At 38.2% G+C, this 27,851-nt stretch overlaps 1 protein-coding gene across 1 annotated transcript in view; it reads right to left on the reverse strand.

Moving 5' to 3' along the window:
* orb2 overlaps window positions 1–27,851 on the reverse strand; it is a gene marked incomplete at its 5' end in the record, with an annotated part of 48,134 nt that overhangs the window by 8,548 nt on the left and 11,735 nt on the right. Inside the window, 2 exon segments of the mRNA XM_053780912.2 lie at window positions 11,341–11,551; window positions 23,003–23,115. Of these exon segments, the coding sequence (XP_053636887.2) occupies window positions 11,341–11,551; window positions 23,003–23,115 (324 nt within the window).

Below are 27,851 nucleotides of genomic sequence, written 5' to 3' on the forward strand. Positions count from 1 at the left end.
CTATATATCCTTGGTTAGGCCTCATTGAGATTATGCTGCTCAGTTCTGGTCACCATATTACAGAATGGATATAAATGCACTGGAAAACGTACAGAAATCTTCCCTATGAGGATAGACTGAGGGCTCTGAATCAGCACTCTCTACAAAGGCGTAGAATTAGGGGGGAGATGACCGAGGTGTATAAATGGAACACAGGAATAAATAAAGGGATTGTAAATAGCGTGCTGAAAATATCAAGCCAAGACAGGACTCGCAGCAATGGTTTCAAGTTGGAAAAATTCAGATTCAGGAAGGATACAGGAAAGCATTGGTTTGGTAATAGAGTTGTGGATGAGTGGAACAAACTCCCGAGTACCGTCATAGAAGCTAAGACCTTGTGTAGTTTTAAAAATAGGTTGGATAAATACATGAGTGGGTGTGAGTTGGACCTGATTAGCTTGGGCTACTAGGTCTGGTGCCATGCTCCTTCCTTAAGTGGAAGTGACCTGACTAGGTGGTCATTGTTCTAGGCTGGGGGGGTGGCATGGACCTGCTTTGCATGGGGCAGTAGGCCTGTTGCAGTGTTCCTTCTTGCACCATTTATAAAAATTTTTAGTATATGCATTTTTAAATGTTTATACAGTAGTGTACTGTATATTGTAATAAACAGAACAGAGGAAATCAGCTCTAATATACATTATTTAAGTATGCATACTGGTCAGAGAGCCGGTCGTAAGTACGAGTCGTTGGTCAACAAGTATGTCGCTAAATGAGGAGAGGCTGTATTTCTATACACCATAGGGAGGTTAGCATGGGCCCCCAATGTGACCACAAATGCAGGTTGTAATTTACAGATGAATCTCTCACCAGAGTGGCTGGCAGGAGAACAGGTAAGCACAGAGATCCTTGACTGATCTAACAGGCTGCAAACTGAGAGTACCACAAGCAAAGGAACCACAATCTCCAATCTGTAATCCTCATGATGATCAAAATCTCTGTCTTAACCCTGATTTAGTCTCAACTTTCTATTTGTCATCCAAGTCCAAACATCAAGCAAAAGAGAGCTTCAACACTTTGCAGCCTCCACATTCAAAACCCAGATGTAAAACTTTGTATCAGCATAAAAATGATAAACAATCCCAGGTCTGTGGCCTGGTAGGCAACGCTCTCGCTTCACACGCTGAGTGTCTGTGGTTCAATCCCCTGCAAGGATGGAAACATTGGCCATGTTTCCTTACACTTGTTGTCCCGTTCACCTAGCAAGCAAGTAGGTACATGGGTGTTAGTTGACTGCTGTGGGTGGCATCCTGGGGGACAAGACTGAAGACCCCCAACAGAAGTAAGACAGACAGTCCTCAATAATGCACTTACTTTCTTGGGTTATCCTGGGTGGCTAGCCCTCCATGGTTAAAAATCCAAACAAAATCCTATCTTATCGAACACTGAGGCTAAGACACTAACATAAATATTGGTCTAAAAAGAACAAAAGGGCACAATGTAGCGACTAGAACAATACACAAATAACCCACAAACAGGAGAGAGAAGCTTATGACGACATTTTGGTCCGACTTGGACCATTTACAAGTCACATTAACACATGAAGGTGAGGGAATAAGTAGAAATAGGAGAGGAGGACTGAGATAGGTAAAAAGAAAGGAAGAAGGAAGTGGAGAATTAGTAGAGGTAATGCTGGTAGTGGAAGAAGCAGAAGTAATAGGGGAAGTAGTGATAGACAAAAAGGGGAGTGAAGAGAGGCCATAGTAGTAGTAGTGTGGGTTATTTGTCTATAATACCAGTCTAAAAACAGAGCCCTGAGGAACACTAAGGGAAAAGAGACAGCTCAGATATAGAATCATTGCCTACCATAAACTAACTAAAAAGATATGACTTCAGAAGCCACAATACAGTATCCCGAAATTATCTACACAACTGTGGGCTTTCTGCATGCACAACCAAATGTCACCCACCTCTGTACAAACATTGTATCAAGTGGAAATAAATCTTTGACTTTGCCTTTGAAGTGCAGCAGCAGGCAGGTTCATTATTATCATTATAATCAAAAAGAAGCGCTAAACCTACAAGGGTCGTACAGCGACAGACAGGTTCAATGAAATTAACAGCGATGCAATTCCTAAACTGGTATTCAGTACTAGGTTCCAATTTCAATTTATTTATTTCGTCATGATACAATGTTTTTACAAAGACGAGTGACATTTAGGTGTGCATGCAGAAAGCCCCTTAGTATACAGAGCATTTCATTATAAACTTTACATAAAGTTGTCTCACTTGAGTGAATTGGCTTATATGCACACTGAGCATACACAGTAAATTACCGCTCTGCTCCAGAAAAGGAAACAATTGATTAACAATAGCATGGCACATTTAATAAATTTAGAAAGGAAATTAAGATTTGAAACAGGTTGATAATCTGACGTGTTTTCTGAATCAAGGTTTCTTGAGGAGTGAACAAAGTAAGCTTTCCCTTCGCTGATTTTGAGTGTGTGGCATTCTCAGTGACACAGGTGTGTGAGGAATATGGTGTTAAGAAGTAACAAGAAACTGACAGACTATGCTCTTAAGTTTATTGTAGATAAAAGCCAACTACTGCTTCTCAGTCATCTACAATTTCACTAGAAGAGTTTTTCAGCTCCTTTGACTCAGACTAAAAGTAATCGAGTCACTACGAGCAATAATGGTACTTTACACCCCATCTTTCTGTCACAAAAAGTGTGCGAACAAGGTATTGCCATGAGTGTCAAGTTAGATTCACTTCAATTATCCTTCTGTAAACACAACATGCTCAATAATAACCCACATTCAGACAAACTCAGAAGATGAATCTTGTCTGTATATTTCAACCCTTATTGAGGTCCTCTTTAGCATATACAGTAGGGCCCCGCTTTACGGCATTCCGCTAACACGGACATTTCAAATTATGACCATAACTATATGGCTTCCCCCCAACTGACTTTCTAATACGGTCACCATGCCCCACCCAGTTTGTTTACATTCTCTGTGAGCATGACTCTCCATTGTCTGGAATTTTCCAAAATTTCAAGTGTTTTAAAGTTATTTAATATTTTATACAGTAGACTGTCATTTAGCACGAGTTTATTTGGCATGATTTAGGTATAGCATGATTGAAGAACTGCGGCACAATTTTATGTAACACGTCGTATGATGAATTTAACACGGTTCAGTTTGCTGGAAGGAAAAAAAAATCTTCCCTTTTCCTCAAGCGGCTGCCTTGTTGTGGTTCAGCTGGGGAGACCTCCCGCAGTCCCCAGCCACCCCCCAACACCACCCCACCATCAAGCATTCGTACTTTATACGTGTCCAGTCCAACTTCTCTGCTACAAGCTTGTGATTGTGAATTGTGTTTTGATCTTTTAATTGCTATATCTTGTATCTACCAAGCAATCATGACACCCAGTAGGCATACCAGTGTTGCTCAGAGTGGCAAGAAAAGGTGTAAGCATTTAAGTCTTAGAATTAACGAAGGAAACAAAGATATTAGACAAGACATAACCTGTGGCCATAATGAAGTGTTACTTTGTACACATAAAAAAGAGGTAAACATATGTTTGTGTGACTAACTGAATGACTGACTTACTGAATCACTTGACTGACTTACTAATGACTTGAGACTTACTGAATCACTTGATTGAATGACTTAAAGTTAGACACTCCAGTACAACCATCAACTTCAGTACCAGAACCTCTACCATCCACCTCAGTAGGACCACAACATAACTCTCCACTCTCTTCACAATCATCCACAAACACCAGCACCCACAATTTAAGGTAAGAAATACTTTTATTTCTGTTATGTTTGTAGTCTTAAGCAGTAAAAACAACATGATACATCATAACAATGAACTACAATTACATTTTCACTTTTATTTTTGTAAGATGTGGAGGCCTAAAAAAAGTTGTTTGGCTTTTTTGGGGCTCTCAGGAACGTAACCCTATTTTTCTCATAAGTTCTTCAGTTCACCTAACACTGTGTTTTCAGGAATGTAACTACCGTGTTTAACTGTATATACTCTGATAATTATACTTATGTGTACCTGTACATACTGTGCTGGTGTGCAGGTCGCAGTTAAAATCACTAAGAGTGTCTTATTAGTCTTGAAGACGCCATATTAATAATGATAATAATACAGGTCCGCCATCACAAATCCGGCAATCAGACATCCGGTTCCATCAGTTACTCGGCCCTAATTTCGGCTAGCATAATTTCAAATTGCTGCATAATCCTACAGGTTTAGCGCTTCCCCTTGATTATAATAATAATAATAATAATTTCAAATTTCCAGGGTCGCCAAACCAATCAGCTGGTACTGTTTGGTTTACCTGGAGTTTACCTGGAGAGAGTTTCGGGGGTCAACGCCCCCGCGGCCCGGTCTGTGACCAGGCCTCCTGGTGGATCAGCGCCTGATCAACCAGGCTGTTGCTGCTGGCTGCACGCAAACCAACGTGGTGGTGCTACTTGCTGCATATGTCATTCCAATTTCTTTTTCTCCATTTATTGTTATAACCTGCTTACTTTTAGCCATAGCCATGGTTCCAGTGAATAAAAGAAATGCTTCTCATTGTGTAAAGCACATACACAGTACATTGTCCATAAAAGATAAGGTGGCTTTGAAGCCACTGTCAGTTGCCCTGAGCTCAGTCTCATGATGCAGGAGAATATGCTTTATTATTATGCTAATATCAACATTACAGCTTATTTTCCTATCACAATTGATCTAATATGACATAATAAACAATATAAATAACATAACATGTTAAATACTCCAGAATGAATACAGGTCTCCCTCCACATTCGCGAGGGCTAGGGGATCAAGAACCTTGCGAATGTTGAAAAATCGCAAATGTTTGGTGCACAAATATATTGTAGGGAAATATAATAATAGCATTTACTTAGCCTAACAATACTGCTTCCTTAACCTACTGAACCATAAGCAATCATAAAACACATGAAAACATCATAAAATATTGTACTAGTGCCAGGTCTTTGGTAAAGGTGAGACTATATAATTCAAGAAAAAACTCATAGCAGAGTACCAAAGTGGAGGAGGAAGAGAGAGGGGAGAATGTGCCTTCTTCAGTGATTTAGTGATTCTACGACATGTACGATACTAAAGCAGCATGAGTCGATAAAGGCTATAGCGCCAGCCAGCGATAAAGTGCAGCATTTACAGAGTAGCAAGTTAGTTAAGAGATTAATCGACAGAAAAAGGACAGCACGGACCTAACTCCTCCAATGTTGTTGGAGTTATATAGAGCTATTAACAACACCGCTGCCTCAACTGCCTCTGCTGCTGCCACTCAGTGGCTCTTATACACCCAACAACAACAACAACACAACACCACTCATGACATACAATATATTTTATTCATTCTAGAGTACATATATGTCATGTTTCTATGTTATTAATATTGTTTATTATGTCATATTAGATGAACTGTGATAGATAAATAAGCCATAGATTGATATTAGTGTCATTGAAGGACTATCTTGTCCTATCTCCAAACAAACTCTGCCGCCCCCACAATTCCTAACATATATAATGACACATTTTAAATATGATTGGGTGGCTGGGCATTCATGAATGTTCAAAGCCTGTGGAAGTGGAACTCGCGTATATGGAGAGAGACCTGTAATATCTGGCATAATACCAAGAGGTTCGGTGGAGGTATGAAGAGGATATGGGATACGTACAAGTACCATTCTCCTATCCCTGTCTTGGGGGCTTATAATAGAGAAAACTGTGATATATACTCGTGGTGCACCATAAAACTGATACAAAATAACTATTTTCTCTACACAGATTATCGTACACAGCAGCATATGTGTAGAGAACCTAGGATAACCCAAAAAAGTCAGACAAAATTACTTTTTTCTAGTACCTGGTTTGGGCTTGCCATATATGATTTTTGGTAAATAATTTTTTTTCTCAGTTGTTTCTTGGGCTATCTTATTGGAACTTGGGCAATGTATGATGGAAAGATGCTTCTTAACATACACCAAAAATGAAAGAAATCGGACCATAAATAACAGAGTTCACTTCTCAGCCATTAACTGCCCCTTAGCAGTATATTTTCGTATGGTTTTTATGGCTGTATTCTCGTTTTTTTTTTTGTCTCATTTGATAGAATGGAAGATATATTACAGAAATAGATATGATTTTGATTGGTTTCAAGACGAAAAGTACCTTGAAATTGAGCTCAAAGTAGCGGAAATGTTCGATTTTTGCCGATGTTCAATGAACTTTCTTGTTTAAGTCAAGTTGGTTAACTTTATTAAGTGTATTTTAACCTAACCACTCTGTAATCCGGCACACTACAGGTCCCAATGATGCCGGATTTGTGATGGCGGACCTGTAATAACATAATAATAATCACTTGGAGGCGCATTAATATAGGCATTTTGATTAATGCATCTATGATATTTTTTCAAAATTATATAATAAACATGCTACATAACATAAACATGATAAATGCACCCACAGTAGAATAAATTAACATAAATATGAGGTGTTTTTCCAGTTGTCTTGTCGGAGTGTAAGAAAGAATAACATTTTCTATAGTTCAATACCAAAGAAAATGTGTACACAACAGTATTGCTGGGGGTAAGTAAAGAAAATTATTGCTTTCGTATGCCTTCACTCAGAGTGTTATTCCTTCTAAAAATGGTGTGTTACATGAGAACGGGAGTGTTGCTCTTTATTTATTCTACTTTATGAATGTGGAGACAATTTGTACACAATGGAATGTGTTTGTATTATGGTAAACGATTCACAGACATGGGAATGAACACGTATCAACCAAAACCAGATGCGTTCTTCTGTTTGTTTAACACTTCGTGACTCTGTCTTCTTTCATTTACTCATTCTCTCTCTCTTGTTTATTCATTTTTATATCGTTTATTCACCTCTCACCCTACATTAAGACTACAAATGTTTTAACCCTTAAATTGTCCATATGTAGATATACGCAGACGTGCAGCAGGCTCCAGACGTAGATCTACGGTTTTTTTTACATGCTTTCAAATGGGGAAAATCAAGGTCGGAGTGCTACACACATGAACATAGATCTATGTTTGGACAGTTTAAGGGTTAAGGTAAATAATGAGTGTACTGTATATGCATTTTATTGCTCTAGGGCTCTGGTGGCCTGGTGGAGGGCTCTGGTGGCCTGGTGGTTAACGCTCTCGCTTCACACGGTGAGGGCCTGGGTTCGATTCCCAGCCAGAGTAGAAACATTGGACGTGTTTCTTTCCACCTGTTGTCTATGTTCCCCATCAGTAAAATGGGTAGCTGGGTGTTAGTCGACTGGTGTGGGTCGCATCCTGGGACACTGACCTAAGGAGGCCTGGTCACAGACCGGGCCGCGGGGGCGTTGACCCCCGAAACTCTCTGCAGGTAAACTCCAGGTCTCCAGGTAGGGAGCTTTAAATGTTGATATATATTGTGTGTGGGTGGGTTGGCCAGGAGGGCTACCATACCTCCCACACCTGACTTTCTACAAATAAATATTATTCACCTCTTACCCTACATTAAGACTACAAATATTTTAAGATAAGTAATGAGTGTACTGTAAATGCATTTTATTGCTCTAATGAGCTTTAAATGTCGATATATATTACATGGAGGGCTACCATACTTGCCACACTTGACTTCTTACAGTAAATACTACTCATCTCTCACCCTACATTAAGACCATTAAGACTACAAATATTTTAAAATAATGAGTGTACTGTGTGTATTTTACTGTTTATTGTTTTTTAATGCCTAGTTCTATTGCTAACTTAATACAGGTTGACCATCACTAATCTGGCATCATCAGGACCTGTAAGGTGCCAGATTAGTGATTTTGCTGGATTACATTGGTGATTTCACCCACTTTACACCTTATTTTTGCCCCATTCCATTGTTCCAGTCTACCAAACTCATAGCTATTTCACTAGTATTCCTGCTATTCTGTCAATTGAGTACAACAAACTGCCCATTCACCTATTTCAACTACCCAATAAAGTGGTCAGAAATCGGTAATTTGGCCAATTTCACACAAATTTCAAAAGATGGCAATTTCAAAACAGGGTCCAGAATAAACAATGCACATATTCCTAGCATTAAAATAACATTCTCTCTCTTATATTATGCTTGCTTTCCATTTTGAATATTTATTCACACAAAAAAAGATGATTTATAGTTATGCAGACTACTGCATTATTGTAATAACTGTATAAATCATGTCAACCCATTCATGACTGCGTATTAGACCAGCCAGTTGGACACATATTGGACGGTGATGTTATTTATTTACTCTTGAACATTGGTAAAAATTGAACATTTCCCCTATTTGGAGCTCAATTTTAAGGGACTTTTTGGCATGAAACCAATTAAAATTATATCTATTTCTGTATTATATCTCCCATTTTATCAAATGGGACCAAAAAAAAAAAAAATACAAACCATACGAAAATACACCACAAAATCGTTGTTTTACACCAAAAGCACAGTCGCCTTTTTTCTCATTACACACTGCGGGATTTTTTTATACAGTGCACACTTACCACACAAACCTATTCTCTCATATGAAGGCCCAAATTTACCAGTCACAGCTTATGAGTAAACTGAGATCATGGCAACCAACAGTGACTTCAAAGCCACCTTATCTTTTATGGACAATCTACAGTGCATGTGCATTACTCAATGAGAAGCACTTCTTTTATTCATTGGAACCATGGCTAGGGCTAAAAGTGAGCAGGTTATAACAATAAATGGAGATAAAGACATTGGAATGACTTATGCAGCAAGTAGTGCCACCAAACAGTAGCGGCAGGTTGGTGTGGCGACCCTGGAAATTTGAAGTTATGCTAGCCGAGATTAGTGCCGGAGTACTGATGGAACCGGATTACTGATTGCCAAATTAGTGATGGCCAACCTGTTATCTGGCATTTATATGTATTTATAAGTGGAAAAAATGGCATTCTGCTTTCCAGCGATGTCCACTTTCCGGCGGTAGCCTGGAACCTAACCTGCTGTATAAGTGGGACCCTACTGTACAAAGATGTGGGCTATTATTGAGCATTTTCAAGTGTTTATTACACTTTTATTGGTTATTCATCGACACACAGAGTACATTTTAATTTTTTTATTAACACATTAGTTGTTTCCCACCAAGGTAGGGTGCTTGAAGTCCAAGCCCCTCACACACAAAACCTCCTTTACCTCCTCCCTCCAACCTTTCCTAGGATGATCCCTACCCCACCTTCCTTCCACTACAGATTTATATGCCCTCCAAGTCATTCTATTTCATTCCATCCTCTCTAAATGTTCAAACCACCTTAACAACCCCTCTTCAGCCCTTTGGATAATACTTTCAGAAACCCCGCACCTTCTTCCAATCTCCAAGCTACGGATTCACTGCATTATATTCACACCATACATTGCTCTCAGACATGACATCTCCACTGCCTCCAGCCTTCTCCTTGTTGCAACATTCACTACCCATGCTTCATACCCATACCACTATACTCTCATATATCACCCTCTTTGCTGTCATGGATAATGTTCTTTGTCTCCACAGACTCCTCAGTGCTCCACTCACCTTTTTCCTCTCATCAGTTCTATGATTCACCTTGTCTTTCATAGACCCATCTGCTGATAAGTCCACTCCCAAATATCCGAATACATTCACTTCCTCCCTCCAATCTGATATTCAATCTTTCATTATTAATGATCTTATATAATACTGACAACTTGATGAATAAGATACATGTGCAACACTTGGGTATCTTTATTGACAAAATGCTTCATGTGTACAACAGACTTCCTCAGTCAAATACTGATGAATACAACATTTAGTAGCAGCTTTGACATGATCAGTCCATCACCCTTAGTCTTGAGTGACTGACCAAAGGTGATAGATTGATCATATCAAACTACCTCTACTGTCTCCAGTGTTGCAACTGCTTGTATCTGACTGAAGATGCCTACTGTGCAGATGAAATATTTTAACAATAAAGATACCCAAATATTGCACATGTGTCTCATTCAGCAACCTGAAGTACAATAAAAAAAAAACTCTTTTTTTTGTATTACTGCATAACTAAAAATATACTATTGTTCACTTACTTATCTCACTTTTTGTACATTTAAAAAAACTCCTACTCAATAACCTATGTCTACATGAATGGTATACAATACCGACAAAATGAAAATTAGGCACATGCAACATCTGGGTATCTTTATTATAGACATTTCACCATCCAGTGGCTTTATCAATACAGATTCTAGGACATAACTTGAAGACAGAACTATATACAAAAGATGAAGTAATCAGTCTCTCAGGGACTGATTACTTCATGTTTTGTATATAGTTCTGTCATGGTTACCTCATGGATAACGTTCTTTGCCTCCACAGACTCCTCAGTGCTCAGTATATGGAGCACTAAGTGTTGTCTTCATCAGTATTTGGAGCACTGAGGAGTCTGTGGAGATAGAGATACCCAGATGTTGCACATGTGTCTAATTTTCATCTTGTCGGTATTGTATACCGTTCATGTACAACTTGTCAGACACTGCAACATCATGGAGTCTTGGTTCGGAGGACATCTACATAACCTTCTTCAGGGCTACTGCAACTACTACTACCACTAACCCATCCCTTGGGTATGACCTACTTCCAGTGACTATGTCTTCGTCTGCTACCCGTCCCTATCCACTGATGCCTATATAAGCGCCAGACTCCTTAGCTGTGCTCCAGAATCTCTACAACTATAGTGCTCTTCACACCAACTCCATCTTTTGTATATAGTTCTACTGTCTTCAAGTTATGTCCTAGAATTTGTACTGATAAAACCACTGGATGGCAAAACATCTACAATAAAGATACCCAGATGTTGCACATGTGTCTAATTTTCAACCTATGTCTAGTTCTTAACTAGTCTGTCAGCATTAGTATTAGTACCCAAAATGCAATGCATGCTAGTGGCATTCTTTTGCTCATAACAATATTTTATTACATGTCTGTCTGCCTTGGTGGGAGACGGCCGATGTGTTAATAAAAAAAAAAACTACATTTTTTATACTGCAGAAAAGAAATAATATTGTAGTTTAACATACCAGCTTTAAAAGGCCTAAGTAAACTATATTTTGTATACTGCAGAGAAGAAATATTATTGTATAACAGCTTAAAGAGGCCTAGCTAAACTACATTTTGTATACTGCAGAAAAGAATTAACATTGCATTGTATTATATAACGTACCAGCTTTAAGAGGCCTAGATAAACTACATTTTGTATACTGCAGAGAAAAAAATATTATTGTACTGTATTATATAACGTACCAGCTTTAAGAGGCCTGGGTACACCTCCAACGAACACTGTCTTGCGAGGGTCTAAGGGAAGCGAGGCGTCAAGGACAAAATCAGCATCGGAGAGTCGCCAGGGTCGGATCTGAACCGGTTTATCTTTAATAGTCGGCGATGAAACACACAGGTACAGTTTATCATCATCCTGAATGCAGGCATCAATTAATTGTTGCACACTACTCTCATCCTGTAATAAAAATAATCTCCATTAATACACTAATAAAGAAAGTAAAGAAGACCAGAGGTATCAAGCCCCTTAGTGTAAATGTTCATAATAAATATTGACAAAGATTTGTAAGTGCTAAATCTGTTAGGGTCATACACCTACAAAATGGGAAGTATTATAATTAGGTTTGATCCAAGGAATGGGAGGATATCCAGAATTCTTTTATTATGGTTAATTACTTATTAAAAAAAAAAGTGGCAATCATAAAGTTGAGAGATCAGCCTCAATATAATTCTACACAAGTACAGGAGGGCCCCACTTATACACTACCTCATTTGGTATTCCATGTTTTTGTAGTTCATTAAATTCGGTGCTTTTACTGCCTTTCCCTGCAATAGTTGCATAAAGGACGGGTATCTGGTGCCATATTTTAAGGTAAGTGTGTTGTAGTATGTAGTCTGTACTTATTTTACTTTTGTATCTTTTTTTATGCCTATCTGTACTGAGCACGTAATATATGATATTGTAAACATGTTATCAGACATTTAGATGCATTTAATATTAAGAAAACTGCTCTTTTCCGCTCACCGGTGATTTCTGCTTAGCAGAAGTCGGGACCCTAACAGCCATAAAAACTGACCCTCCTGTACACTAAACTACATACAGTGGACCCTTGGTTATCAGCCATAATCCATTCCAGAAAGTCGGCCTAAAACTGAAATGGCTGAAAACTGAAATAATATTTCCCGTAAGAATTAATGTAAATCCAATTAATTAATCCGTTTCAGACACCCAAAAATACATTTTTTAAAGATTAACTATAGTTTTACATACACAAAACAATGAGAATTAAATAAAATGACTAATGAAATGGATAAATGAACATTTAAATCACTTTTACCTTTATTGAAGAGTCTTGTTGGTGTATGCAAAACAGCGAGGAGCAGAGAGTAAGGAGAGTTTATTGTTTGGAGACAGGACAAAATGCTTAAATATGACACTATTATCAACTCTACAGCTTATTTATCTATCACAATTCATCTGACATTATAAACAATATTAATAACAAAGAAACATGATACAGTGGACCCCCGCATAATGATCACCTCCGAATGCGACCAATTATGTAAGTGTATTTATGTAAGTGCGTTTGTACGTGTATGTTTGGGGGTCTGAAATGGACTAATCTACTTCACAATATTCCTTATGGGAACAAATTCGGTCAGTACTGGCACCTGAACATACTTCTGGAGTGAAAAAATATCGTTAACCGGGGGTCCACTGTATATACTCTAAAATGAATAACGTATGTCATTACGTATGTTGAGTGGTGGTGGTGTTGTTGTTGGGTTTATAAAGGCCACTGAGAGCATAAGGCGAACATATTAGTGGTAGTGGAGGCAGCAGCAGAGGCCACACTGCTATTCACACAGTGTACATAATTTATAAATAAGAAATATTTACACTTTAATTTATAAATAAGAAATATTTACACTTTAATTTATAAATAAGAAATATTTACACTTTATAAATAAGAAATATTTACACTTACCTTGGAGGAGATGCTGGCATTGGTTTAGGTTGGTAGAAGATACTCAGGGCAGCATATATTGTCAGTGGCCCTATTTACCTCCAAAAACATTGGAGGAGTCAGTTTCGTGTCGTCCTTTTTCTATCGCTTAATTGCTTAACTTACTTGCTACACTTTATCGCTGGCTGCCACTATAGCCTTTATTGACTCCTGCTGCTTTAGTATCGTACATATCATAGAATCGCCAAATCACTGAAGAAGGCACATTCTCTCCTATCTCTTCCTCCTTCACTCTCATACTTTAACAACTTTCTTAAATTCCATCATGTTTCTCACTTTCTTTACCGAAGGAACTTTACTAGGAACTTTCTTTGGGCCCATGGTTACTTATTTCGCAGTTGCACTCAATCAATAACCACAAAAAACAATGGATTATAGCAAAATGTTTGGATGAATGAGCAGAAGTTTTCTCACTTGCTCAGAGACACAGCCAGACTGACTAATGAACACTCGAGCAGCTGGCGGGTGGACGCATCCAACACGGCCGATAACCGGAATAAAATTTCGGCCAAAAAAATGGGCAATAACCAAGTTGGCCGATATCCAGAATGGCCGATAACTGAAGGTCCACTGTATCTTATAGTGGTCATCAATCAAGTATGTCAGCAATCTCTCAAATGATGGCCACAACATGGAGCGCCCCTGGTGCTGTAACAGCCCTCAACCGTCTAAAAATGGTTAACACACTTTTTCCAAGGTTTCATGGGGTAAATTTAGGAACATAAGAAAGAAGGAACACTGCAGCAGGCCTACTGGCCCATGCAAGGCAGGTCCAAATCACCTCCTGGCTTAAACCAATGACCCACCTAGTCAGGTCAGGTCACATCCACTTAAGGAAGGGGCACGGCATGAGACGTATTAGCACAAGCTAGTCAGGTCAAACTCACATCCACCCACACCCACTCATGTATTTATCTAACCTATTTTTAAAACTACACAATGTCTTAGCTTCTATGATGGTACTCGGGAGTTTGTTCCACTCATCCACAATTCTATTACCAAACCAGTGCTTTCCTATATCCTTCTTGAATCTTTAATTTTTTCCAACTTTAAACCATTGCTGCGAGTCCTGTCCTGCTTAGATATTTTTATTTATTTATTCCCGTTTTCCATTTATACACCTCAAACACATCACCCCCTAATTCTACGCCTTTCTAGATTCAGGACCCTCAGTCTATCCTCACAGGGAAGATTTTTGATAAATGGGATTAACTTTATCGATATAATCTTCCTTTGTACGTTTTCCAGAGCATTTATATCCATTCTGTAATACGGTGACCAGAACTGTGCAGCATAATCTAAATAAGGCCTAACAAAGGATATACAGAGTTGAAGAACAACCTGAGGACTCCTGTTATTTATGCTCCTTGATATGAAGCCAAGGATTCTGTTTGCTTTATTGCGAACACTATTCACTGTTGTCTTTATTTTATATTACTGCTAACTAGAACTCCCAAATCCTTTTTGCAATACAATACAATACAAATATTTATTTCCTTGTAAAGCTCACAATGTGTGGTTTACATGTTATAAGATTTTAAATACAAAGATGGCTACTATCCTGTCTAGGCACTTCAGGCAGACTAATACTAATTCTTACGCTATTTTGATATAGGTCATATTTCAGCCGTACATTTGACCATATTATTAGGTACTTAATTAGATACATTCTCGGTTAGGTACATACATAATTAGGTATAAAATAGTTAGGTAGTCAAATCATTTAATATTAGTACAAATGGCAGATTTAGTAATGGGATTTGATTTTTCTTGGCATGATACATTGTTTCTATTAAAGCCATACCGGAGGAGTATCTTAGCAAACTTACAATTAACTTAAGATTTAATAGGCAATAGCTATACAGTGGACCCTTGGTTTCGTGTTTAATCCGTTCCAGAGCCATCGGCCAAAACCAAAACCATTTTCCCCATAAGAAATAATGTAAATGGAATTAATCCGTTCTAGACACCCAGAAGTATCAACAAAAAAATATTTTTTACCTTAAATATACATTTACATGCACAAAAAAATGAACATTAAACATGACACTTACCTTTTTTGAAGGCTGTTGTTGATGGAAGGAAAGCAGGGAGGAAGGGAGAGGGAAGATAGATTATTGTCTGGAAGGGGAATCCCCCTCCATAAGGACTCCAGGTACCAAGTCCTTATCTGGGATCACTTCCCTCCTTTGTCTTTTACTGTCACTAGGACCAGCTTGAGAGTCACTGGACCCCTGTCACACAAAATATCTGTCCAGATAGGTCTGTTTCTGGCATTTCTTTAAGATTTGCCTAAAATGGGACATGGCATTGTCATTGTAAAAGTCACCAGCACAGATTACAACAGCTTTCTCAGGGTAATGTTGCTCTACAAATGACTGCACTTTAGTCCTCCACATTGCATAAATCTCCTTCTTCCATCTTCTTCCATCTCTCTTCCATCTCCTCTAAAGCAATTTCCTCAGCTGTGGTCTGTTGCTGTTGCAGATGAAGCTCTTGCAGCTCATCAGTGGTTAGCTCTTCATTGTGGTCCTCCACCAACTCTTCCACATCCTCCAAATTCACATCCAACCTCATGGAATTCCCCAATGCCACAAATGATTGCTCAACAGGTGTAGGGTTGACAGGGTCAGCCTCAAACCTTTCAAAATCCTTCTTTTGGACACAATCTGGCCACAATTTTCTCCACACACGATAAACAAGTGGCAAAAACAATGGATTATTATGAAATGTTTCATATGACCTGGCAGGATATGTTCACTAACCGAGAAACAACACTACACTGGCTGAGAATGCATGCGGGAGGCAGCTTTGTCTGCTCGCTGGGGACTGCACAGGTTCCATATGATCGACGAAACTAAGGTAATCGACGAAAACTAAAGCCAAAATTTACAAAAAAAAGTCGGCCAAAACCAAAATCGGCGATAACTAAGATCAACAAAAACCAAAGGTCCACTGTATTAAGAATTGTATGTTTATAGTCCTTTGGGTGGGTGTAGGTGGAAATTATGGGGGAATTACAGATAACAATAAGTCTATATTGTTTTGGATGTGTTCATGATACAAAAGAGAGAACTGGGTGGCTTTCATTTGGTTAGCTGATGATGGGGTGTGTTAGGGAGATAAGATTTTTTTAACAGTAGTTTTGATTCTAGGCCTTTTTATGTACATCAAATTTTTGTATAGGTTTAGCCGGACAAGGGGAATGTCATGGAGATTTTTGTGTCTGGTGTTGTGTCTATGGGTCCTGTTGCAACTATCAAGAAATTGTTTGAGTTCCAGGTTAAAATTAGAGTTTATGGTTATGTAAATGTAGATTACACAATAGTAGGTGTGAATGTTCTGTACAGTTTAGGTCTTTGAAGAGTGGGTGTGTGTGTTGTCTTGCATTGAATTGAGTGATAATTCTTACTGTAGCTTTCTATTGGGTTATTATTGGCTTTAGGTGAGTTGCTGCTGTTGATCCCCAGGCACAAATAGCATAGGTGAGGTAGGGATAGACGAGTGAATAGTAAAGTGTGAGCAGGACTGATTGTGGCACATAGTAATGTATCTTGGAGAGAATCCCCACTGTTTTGGATACTTTTTTTATTATTTGCTGGATATGGGTGTCGAATTTCAGGTTGCTGTCAAGGTGCAGGCCCAGGAATATGCCCTCATTATGTCTAACAATAGGAATGTTGTCAATAGTTATGTTCAGCTGGCCAGCACCTGTTCTGTTCCCAAACAGAATGTAGAAGATTTTGTCAATATTAAGTATAAGTTTATTAGCAGTCATCCAGGTCAATATTTTTATTAGTTCTTCGTTAACAATAGTGATAAGTGAGGCAAGATTAGGGTGGGAGATGACATATGTTGTATCATGTTGTGAAACAGTGGGTAGATCATTGATGTATAATAGGAAGAGCAGGGGACTAAGGACACTTCCCTGTGGTGCTCCAGTATCCAGTGGTCTTACTGATGAAGCTGTATCCTTAACAGAGATGTATTGCTGCCTGTTTGTTAGGTAGGATTTGAAATATGTAAGTGCGTGGCCTCTTATGCCATAATGCTCAAGTTTGTGGAGTAGGATGCTGTGGTTTACTGTATCAAATCCTTTCCATAGGTTGATAAAGAGTCCAAGTGGAAATTCATTTTTTTCAAGTGCAGTGTAAAGCAGGTCTTGTATTTTTACAATTGTGTTGTTTGTGCTTTATTTTCTGAAGCCAAATTGGCAGGGGTTGAGGATGCTTTGCACTGTTATAAAGGAATATAATCTCTTGTGTATAAGTTTCTCGAAGATTTTGGATAGCAATGGTAAGTTTGAAATTGGCCTGTCGTTGTTTACATCTGTGGGGTCACCACTTTTGTGCATTGGTGTAACCCTGGCTATCTTGAGTAGTGCCAGAAAGTACTGGTTTCTAGTGATTTGTTAAAGAGTAATGAAATAGCAGGTGAGAGAACATGAGCTGCTCGTTTGTACAATAATGGAGGAACTTGAGCCAGACTTCCTGATTTACTTTTAAGTGATTCAATAATCGCAGTGACTTCTGTGGGCTCGGTTGGTGCAAGATAAGTGGAGGATGGGAATTTCCCAACCTCCACTTATCTTGCACCAACTGAGCCCACAGAAGTCACTGCAATTTTAAATCACTTAAAAGTAAATCAGGAAATCTGGCTCAAGTTCCTCCATTATTGTAAGTAATCACTTGCTCGGGCATTGGTACCTGGGATTTTACTGGTGAGATTTGATCCTATAATTGAAAAAAAAAGTCATTTATCTTGTTAACTGCATCAATAGGCTGTTGTTGGGCTTCATTCGATTTAGTTAGGACAATATCCCATGTTTTTTTTAAGTTTGTGGTGCCTAGAATATGAGAGTGTGTCTTCCAGGTCTTTTTTATATCTCTTCTTGTTTCAGTGAATCTACAGAAGTAGTACAATTACTTAGCCTTTCTTATTAGGTTGGTGAGAACGGATGTGTATTGTTTGACAACAACTCTGGTTATTAAGCTCTCTCTATATTGTTTTTCATACTGATGTTTCTTGTCAATGGGTCTTAGTATGTTGCTGGTTAGCCATGGGCAACCTAGCCATTTATTCATAATCTCTTTCATTTTTATGGGACAATGTTTGTTATATAGTCTAAATAATTAGTCTGTTTAGAAATATGTCTATCCAATCATCGATACCATTAGCCTCGGAGAATTCTGTAGACCAGTCAATCATACCTAGCTCTGTTGTGAAGTTACTTATTGAGGCCTCATCATGGAGCCTAAAAGAGACCTTGTTGTATTCCAGAGGTTGTTTACCAATGTTTGTTAAGAGGAAGGTGGGGTAGTGGTCAGTAGTAATGTCTGTGATTATCCCTGATTTAAAGGGGGCTAGTATATTAGTCCATATATGGTCAATTATGGTAGCACTTATCTGGTTGGTTTTGTTATAGTTGGTATGAGTAGTGTGTTGTTCATATTGTTGATGAAATCTGTTACTGGTCGGTTGTCTGTTAAAGTCTTCGGCTAGGAGAAGGTGATGCTTGTTCATTTGGTTGTTCATGATTAGTGTCTTTAATTTAGCGCTAAAATTTTGGATGTTCGTATGAGGCATCCGGTTAATGGCACCGATCGTCATAGGAATCTTGAGTTTTTTTGTAGTAAAATTTGCAAAAATGTATTCTCCATATTCATCACTATAGCAAGTGGTGTTACAACATGATAGCTCATTGGAGTAATAGATGGCAATACCACCCCCAACTTGGTATGGTCTGCAGTTGTGGATTGCTGTGTATCCCGGTAGTTGGTATATAAATATTGTGTCCTGTTTAAGCCAGGTTTCAGTGAGAATAATACAGGAGAAGGTTGTCTTTAGGGACTCAAGGAATGCAAGGAAGTCATCATAGTGTCTACTTAGGGACCTAATATTGTAATTGAGAACTGTAATATATCTGGCATTACTTAGAACAGTGCTGGCTTGTGATGCTGTGTAATACAGGCAGTTACTTTCCATTAAATTTTGATTGGGAGTTAGATTATATGGATTTAGATCTGGATCTATTTGATCATTCAGCATTTAGGTTAAACAGTAATTATTTATATTATTTATAGTACATAGAGCTCAAATAATGATATCTGTACTAAGGGGATGGTTGGACAAGTGTGTAGTTAATGTTGGTTATGTAGTGTGTACAACATAACAGACATAATGAACTTAAGTGTGACAATGTATTAAGCTATTAATGAAGTATAGTATTTACTAAGTATAAAACTATTAACACCAAAATGGTAAAATAATGTAATACCAGACTATGACTTGTTATTGCACTAAAGCTAACTTAAGTTGTTTACAAAAGTTACTAGAAAAATAAAAATACACAGTTTGAGATTAAAGACTATATGAATTTTAGCAATGATTAGCAAGGATAAGTCTGTTGAGTATACCTGGTAAAGTGTATGGTAGAGTTATTATTGAATGAATTAAGAGTAAGATGGAGAATAGGATAGCAGATGAACAAGGAGGCTTTAGGAAAGGTAGGGGGTGTGTGAACAAGGTGTTTACAGTGAAACATATAAGTGAACAGTATTTAGATAAGGCTAAAGAGGTCTTTGTGGCATTTATGGATTTGGAAAAGGCATATGACAGGGTGGATAGGGGGCCAATGTGGCAGATGTTGCAGGTGTATGGTGTAGGAGGTAGGTTACTGAAAGCAGTGAAGAGTTTTTATGAGGATAGTGAGGCTCAAGTTAGAGTATGTAGGAAAGAGGGAAATTATTTCCCAGTAAAAGTAGGCCTCAGACAAGGATGTGTGATGTCACCGTGGTTGTTTAATATATTTATAGATGGGGTTGTAAGAGAAGTAAATGCAAGGGTCTTGGCAAGAGGCGTGGAGTTAAAAGATAAAGAATCACACATAAAGTGGGAGTTGTCACAGTTGCTCTTTTCTGATGACACTGTGCTCTTGGGAGATTCTGAAGAGAAGTTGCAGAGGTTGGTGGATGAATTTGGTAGGGTGTGCAAAAGAAGAAAATTAAAAGTGAATACAGGAAAGAGCAAGGTTGTGAGGATAACAAAAAGATTAGGTGATGAAAGATTGGATATCAGATTGGAGGGAGAGAGTATGGAGGAGGTGAATGTATTCAGATATTTGGGAGTGGACATGTCAGCGGATGGGTCTATGAAAGATGAGGTGAATCATAGAATTGATGAGGGGAAAAGGGTGAGTGGTGCACTTAGGAATCTGTGGAGACAAAGAACTTTGTCCTTGGAGGCAAAGAGGGGAATGTATGAGAGTATAGTTTCACCAACGCTCTTATATGGGTGTGAAGCATGGGTGATGAATGTTGCAGCGAGGAGAAGGCTGGAGGCAGTGGAGATGTCATGTCTGAGGGCAATGTGTGGTGTGAATATAATGCAGAGAATTCGTAGTTTGGAAGTTAGGAGGAGGTGCGGGATTACCAAAACTGTTGCCCAGAGGGCTGAGGAAGGGTTGTTGAGGTGGTTCGGACATGTAGAGAGAATGGAGCGAAAGAGTGACTTCAAGAGTGTATCAGTCTGTAGTGGAAGGAAGGCGGGGTAGGGGTCGGCCTAGGAAAGGTTGGAGGGAGGGAGTAAAGGAGGTTTTGTGTGCGAGGGGCTTGGACTTCCAGCAGGCATGTGTGAGCGTGTTTGATAGGAGTGAATGGAGACAAATGGCTTTTAATACTTGACGTGCTGTTGGAGTGTGAGCAAAGTAACATTTATGAAGGGGTTCAGGGAAACCGGCAGGCCGGACTTGAGTCCTGGAGATGGGAAGTACAGTGCCTGCACTCTGAAGGAGGGGTGTTAATGTTGCAGTTTAAAAACTGTAGTGTAAAGCACCCTTCTGGCAAGACAGTGATGGAGTGAATGATGGTGAAAGTTTTTCTTTTTCGGGCCACCCTGCCTTAGTGGGAATCGGCCAGTGTGATAAAAAAAAAAAAAAAAAAAAATGATAATAAGATGGTAATGACAGATATTAATAATCTTGTAACACAGATTTTAAAAAAGTAAAATAAAAGTAAGTTGTAATAAAAGATACTAAGAAATAGGGCAATGTTATGGTAAATTACAAATGGAATATTTGGCAACACGGATTTTAATACGTAAAGTAAAAATAAATTGTAATAAAACATACTAAGAGGATTATAAATGGTGAAATAGGGCAATGATATGGTAAATTACAAATGTATAAAATAATAGAAGTGATAAAAGGGCAATGATATGGTAAATTACAAATATATATAGTAGCAGAAGTGATAATAAAGGGTAATGATAGAGATTATATAGAGATTAAAAACAATTAAGACTATGAGGTGGAGTGGTAATTTAATACAAAAGTGAAATATAAAAGTAACAAAAGTAGTATGAGGATATTAGAATGTAGCAACTAATTTTATGGCAGTATATAACAGTTACATAGTGGTTCGTAACAGTATTTGTGGATGGTGGGTATAAACTGCACCTTATTCTGTGTCAGTTAAACCAGCCTTGTTAAGAAACTTTTTTAGTTCATTTTCCGTAGAGATTAAGTACCTCTTTCCACTGGGTTCTTTCCTAACTGCAATTTTACCGTCGCTCACAAAGCACTGATGGATTTTTTGGTTGTGGCGTAATTTTCTTAATCGATAAAGGAGGTTTTGCCTTGTTTTGGTAAGGCGCTCATTGACATATACCGAGGATTTCACAGATAAGGATGTTTTTAACAGGTTATTCCCTGACAAGTTAGTGTTGAATTTTAACAGCACTTCTTTTTCCTGCTTGGTAGCCCATCAGTTTGCACTCTTTTACTTAATCACTAGGTATGTGTAGGCAAAGGTGGTCCTTAATAAGCTGTAGAGTGGTCTTCATGCATGTCTCTTGGGTTACTGTAGATGGGAGATGGTGGCTATTACCTACAACAGCATCAGAGAGCTGTTGTTGGTCATTATGGTCTTGGAAGTTGTTGATGACGTCGGCGAGTTGGAGCTCAACTCGTGATCTTTGTTCTAAGGATATTGATGGTGTGCTCAGTTTCAGTGTGGCTGTTATTTTTACCTTCTAGGGTAGTGAATCTGTCAAGGAATTGGTTATTGGCAGCTTTAGTTGTTGTACTTTCTGGGTGAGTAAGCTGTTTTGCTGTTCTTAATTCCTGCATTTCTTGAGTTAATGTGGCAATTTGTTGGTCTTGTGCCTTGATGTATGCAACCATTTCTGGATATTGCAGCTCCAGTTTGTCGAATCCAAGGAAGGAGTTCACCTCTTTGCTTGGGGTGGCGGCCATGTTTGTTGATGTTCGGCGAGTGATGTGGGGGCTGCAGTGGGTGGTGTGGGTGGTGCCCTTTTTGCTTGGAGGAGACACTGTACTGGTAATAACTGTGTTGTTGTGAGTCCTGGCTTGATTAATGGATTTTCTTCTGTTGTGCTGACCCTTGGCCATCGACAGTGGGTTCAGGTGGCTTGCTGAGTATGGGTAGTAGGCAGATGTAGAGAGGCTTAACTTCGCTTGGCAGTGGGGCGAATGGTGGGGTGACAACAAACCTTCTTGGTAGCGTGGTTCTTTTGGGTGCATTTCGGTGGCTTAGGTAATTTCTGCAGATGAATTATGTCGTTTTGGGTCTCCACATCATTAGTGCTACGTGGGTTGACAGAATCCTCAGGTGGTTGAAAAAACAGAGGAGCAAAGACTGATGCTGCCACTGATGCTACTGTGTATACATGTGTGTGCAGTTATATATGCATATGACAACATTTTTCATGTATGCAATTATATATGCAGGCATGTATACACATGTCAATATTTCTCATGTATGCAACTGTGTGTACATGTATCCAGGTGTAAATACACATGGCTACATTATTGGCAAAAATCAATGATTTTAACTACAGACAAAAGCCACAATCAGACCTACCTGAAACAGAAGAAAAGCATACCCCTTAGGAGGGAAATAAGACTTGCTCTCGGCCTTATGCGGCCAATCCACGACTAAAGGACCGAAGCGACGAAAACTTGCAGTTATTTCCTCTGAAAAGTAAAAACATTATTGAAAACTTTTGTAAAAAAATAGCAAAGAACTCACTGAAATTCATGAGGAATTTCATGGAAATTCATGAAGACTTACTCATTTAAAAATCAACAAAGAATTCAATGAAATTCTTGAAAACCTAAGTAAAAACTGGTAAAGAATTTCACAGAAATTTAGGAACACTTACTCATTAATCAACAAAGAATTTTATAGAAATTCACAATCATTTTCTATTATCAATGTCAAGGAAAAAATCCAAATAAATCAATAGAGTAGAACTTTTTTTTTCTGATGGATCAGGACAATGGATTTTGGATTTAAGTGACAAAATCTGTAATCAGACAAAGTCCAGAAATAATGGATTAAGTGACAAATCCAGAGTTTTCAGTCACTGTTGTGGTCTGCTGGGTAAGCCAATTTCTCATTAATGAGAAAATCCTGTTAACCTTTACAGGGTCCAAACCATAGTTCTACACCATGAGCTCAGCTCACTCATGAGCTGTGAGTGGTAAATTTGGGCCTAAATATGAGAGAATACATCTATGTGGTAAGTGTGCACCACATAAAACAAATCCTGCAGCACACAGTGCATAATGAGAGAAAAAAAACTGAGACCGTAATTTTGGATTAAAACAGCGACTTTGCGGTGTTTTTTCGTATGTTTTTTCATAGTTGTATTTGCGATTTCTTGGTCTCATTTGATAGAATGGAAGATATATTACAGAAATAGAGAAGATTTTGATTTGTTTTAGTACTGAAAATGGCTTGAAACTGAGCTCAAAGTAGCAGAAATGTTAAATTTTTGCCGATGTTCAAGAGTAAACAAATCACCTCACTCATCCAATACACGTCAGCTGATGGGTCTTATGTGCGTTCACAAATGCGCTGATATAATTTATACAATTATTACAATATTGCATAAGAGTAAATCTTCCATTTTTTTATTTGAATAAAAATTCATAAAATCAAAATGGAATTCATTTGTAAAGCCTGAAAACCAAATTAATGAATAGAGGAAAGTGTTAGTTTAGTGCCAGGAATGCCTGCATTGTTTATTCTGGACCCTATTTTGAAATAGGAATACAGTGGACCCTCGAATTTAGTAGTGCCTTTTCAGTGTGCAAAACTATTTTTATTATCTATAAAATGTATTGTTTGTTAATATTTTTGGGTGTCTGGAATGGTTTAATTGGATTTACATTATTTCCTATGGGAAATATTAACAAAACATACATTTTATAGATAACAAAAATAGTTTTGCATACAGAAAAGGCACTACTAAATTCGAAGGTCCACTGTATTTTGAACTTTGTGATAAATTGGCCAAATTACCAATTTCCGATCACTTTACTGGGTAGTTGAAACAGTCGATAAAATAGAAGTAATACTAGCGAAATAGCTAAGAATTTGGTCGACTGGAATAATGTAATTGGCCTAAAATGGGAGTCAAAGTCGGCAAAATCGCCGATGTGTAAATGTCGTTGATGTATCAAAATTTGCGAGAGCGTAATTTCATCAATTTTCCATCAAATTTCATATTTTTTGTTTTATTACCTCCAGAAAAAGATTACCATTTCATAAGAAAAATAACAATTTTTTTTTTAAATTCTTGGACCCTGTGGACACGTCTCAGATTTTGGGTCTGGACCACTGGCTTTAATGGACACCCCACTCCCCCTACTGATTTGTCAAATTGAGGTTCCACTGTATTCCCAGTGAAACCTGGAAATGCAGTGAAAACCATGTGAAGCACGAGCAGATTTCTGTGGGTGCTGTGAGACGCCTGCACCAGGGATAACAGAATTTTAGTACTGTATTTATAAACACAAATATTATTAAAGAGAACAAAAAGGCACAATATCATGACTGGAACAATACACAAATAACCTGTATATAGGAGAGAGAAGCTTACGACAACATTTCGGTCCAACTTGGACCATTTACAAAGTCACACAACACAAAAGAGCCAGTATATACAGTGGACCCCTGGTTAACGATATTTTTTCACTCCAGAAGTATGTTCAGGTGCCAGTACTGACCGAATTTGTTCCCATAAGAAATATTGTGAAGTAGATTAGTCCATTTCAGACCCTCAAACATACACATACAAACGCACTTACATAAATACACTTACATAATTGGTCACATTCGGAGGTAATCGTTATGCGGGGGTCCACTGTATAGTGTGACTTTGTAAACGGTCCAAGTCAGACTAAAATACTGTCATAAGCTTCTCTCTCCTATTTGCAAAAAAATTGTATTATGAGAACAGATTATCCAACTTACGAGGTGATATAAAAAAGACCTGGAAAACCCTATCAGAAATTCTGGGAACAAAAAAGATATCACGAAATAGCGAAATAAAATTAGCAAAATCAGATGAACCCCAACTCCCACCAACAGAAACAGCAAACAGACTCAATGATTTCTTCTCCACTATAGGACAAAACCTTGCCAATAAAATCCCAAGCTCAGATACCCCACCAAATGACTACCTCACCGGCAACTACCCGAACACACTGTTCCTAGCTCCGACTAACCCATACGAAGTCTCCCTTATTATCAACGCACTAAAAAACAAGGCAGGAGATATAAATACCTTACCACCCTTTATATACAAAAAAGTGTCACAAGTGCTATCACCAATCATTGCAACACTCTTTAACAAATCCATTGAATCCTCCACCTTCCCTACAGTACTCAAAATAGCAAGGGTCACCCCGATCCACAAAGGAGGAGACCAAACAGAGTTGAATAACTATAGGCCAATATCCAACTTACACCCTCTCTCAAAAATCTTCGAAAAATTAATTCATAAACGAATCTACTCCTACCTTATCTCCCAAAACATACTCAACCCCTGCCAATTTGGATTCAGGCCTAATAAAAATACTAATGATGCTATTATACACATGCTAGAACATATATACACTGCAATAGAGAAAAAAGAAGTCCCACTGGGGATCTTCATTGACTTACGTAAAGCTTTTGATACAGTTGACCATGACTTGCTCCACGTAAAATTGTCACACTATGGTATAAGAGGGCACTCCCTCAACTACCTCAAGTCATACCTCAGCAACAGAAGCCAATATGTGTACGCAAATGGGGCAAACTCTTCTGCACAACCAATTACAGTTGGTGTCCCACAGGGAAGTGTCCTTGGCCCTCTTCTCTTTCTCCTATATATAAATGACCTACCAAATGCTTCGCAATTACTCAAACCCACACTATTTGCTGATGACACAACATACGTCTTCTCCCACCCGAGCCCAGTCACGCTAGCCAATACTGTAAATACCGAATTACAGAAAATATCTACCTGGATGAGTACTAACAAACTTACACTAAACATTGACAAAACCTACTTCATTCAGTTTGGTAACAGAGCTACAGATGTCCCTCTTAACATAATGATAAACGGATCACCTATCACAAAGCTAACAGAGGGAAAATTCTTAGGAATCCACCTAGATAATAGACTCAAATTTCATACACATATACAACAAATTTCTAAGAAAATTTCCAAGACTGTAGGCATACTATCGAAGATACGGTACTATGCTCCACAGTCAGCCCTCCTGGCCCTATATCACTCTCTTATTTACCCCTATCTCACCTATGGAATTTGTGCATGGGGCTCAACAACAAGTAACCATCTCAGACCACTAATTACCCAACAAAAGGCTGCAGTTAGAATGATAACAAATTCTCACTACAGGCAGCACACTCCACCAATATTCAATACACTCAACCTACTCACCATACAAAACATCCATACTTATTACTGCACCTATTACATACATAGAACACTTAACTCTGATATTAACCCTCCCCTCAAACATCTCCTTGCCAACCTCAACAGAACACATGACCATAACACAAGGCACAGATCACTCTTTGATATTCCTCGTGTCCATCTCACGCTATGCAAAAACTCAATGCACATAAAAGGCCCTAAAATCTGGAATTCATTACCTGTAAATATAAAAGAAACACTACCTGTTTATAAATTCAAGTCTCTTCTCAAAGATCACTTACTCACCCAAAACCAAATAAATACTGAATAACTGAACCTTATAAATTGTATATCTTAAATGTTTCTCACAATTATATCACATAAATGTTAAACCTAAAACCCAATCTAACTTTATTATTTTTTTAAATACACTACCTAACAGAATACTCCATTCTACTGAATTTACAACAATGCATGCAACCATATGACCTGTCTTTGTAATACTCACTTGTGCTTTATAGTAATCTGTTTACATTAATGTTTTTCACTGATCTCATCATTGCTTAGTTAATCTTAAGTTAATTTTAAGCCAGCCCGTAATGCTATGCATAGTATAAGTGGCTTTGGCATGCTGCTCTTATCTGTATTTTTTGTACCTCTGTATGTGTGCTCAAATTATAAATAAATAAATAAAAATAAAATAAAATTTGTATATTATTAGAGTGCCAATATTTTTTTTTAACTCTGGAATGCATGGATGAGAGACTCTGAGAGTTTCAAGAGGTTTCCTGCTGCCACAGCCCTGCCCTGGGCCAGCTGGAAGTAGATAAAATCTCAAAACTCATTAAAGGTTCTGATCTGTGCATACCGGATCACAGTGATCCAATTGAGTGTGTAGATCTTTGTTTTTAAAGTGTGGGGCTGTAATTGTATATTCTGTACATATCTATTGAGAATACAATTAATTTTTTTTTTTTTATAAAAATATAACTGTAT

The sequence above is a fragment of the Cherax quadricarinatus genome, chromosome 75 (assembly GCF_038502225.1).
Source record: "Cherax quadricarinatus isolate ZL_2023a chromosome 75, ASM3850222v1, whole genome shotgun sequence".
Lineage (NCBI taxonomy): Eukaryota > Metazoa > Arthropoda > Malacostraca > Decapoda > Parastacidae > Cherax > Cherax quadricarinatus.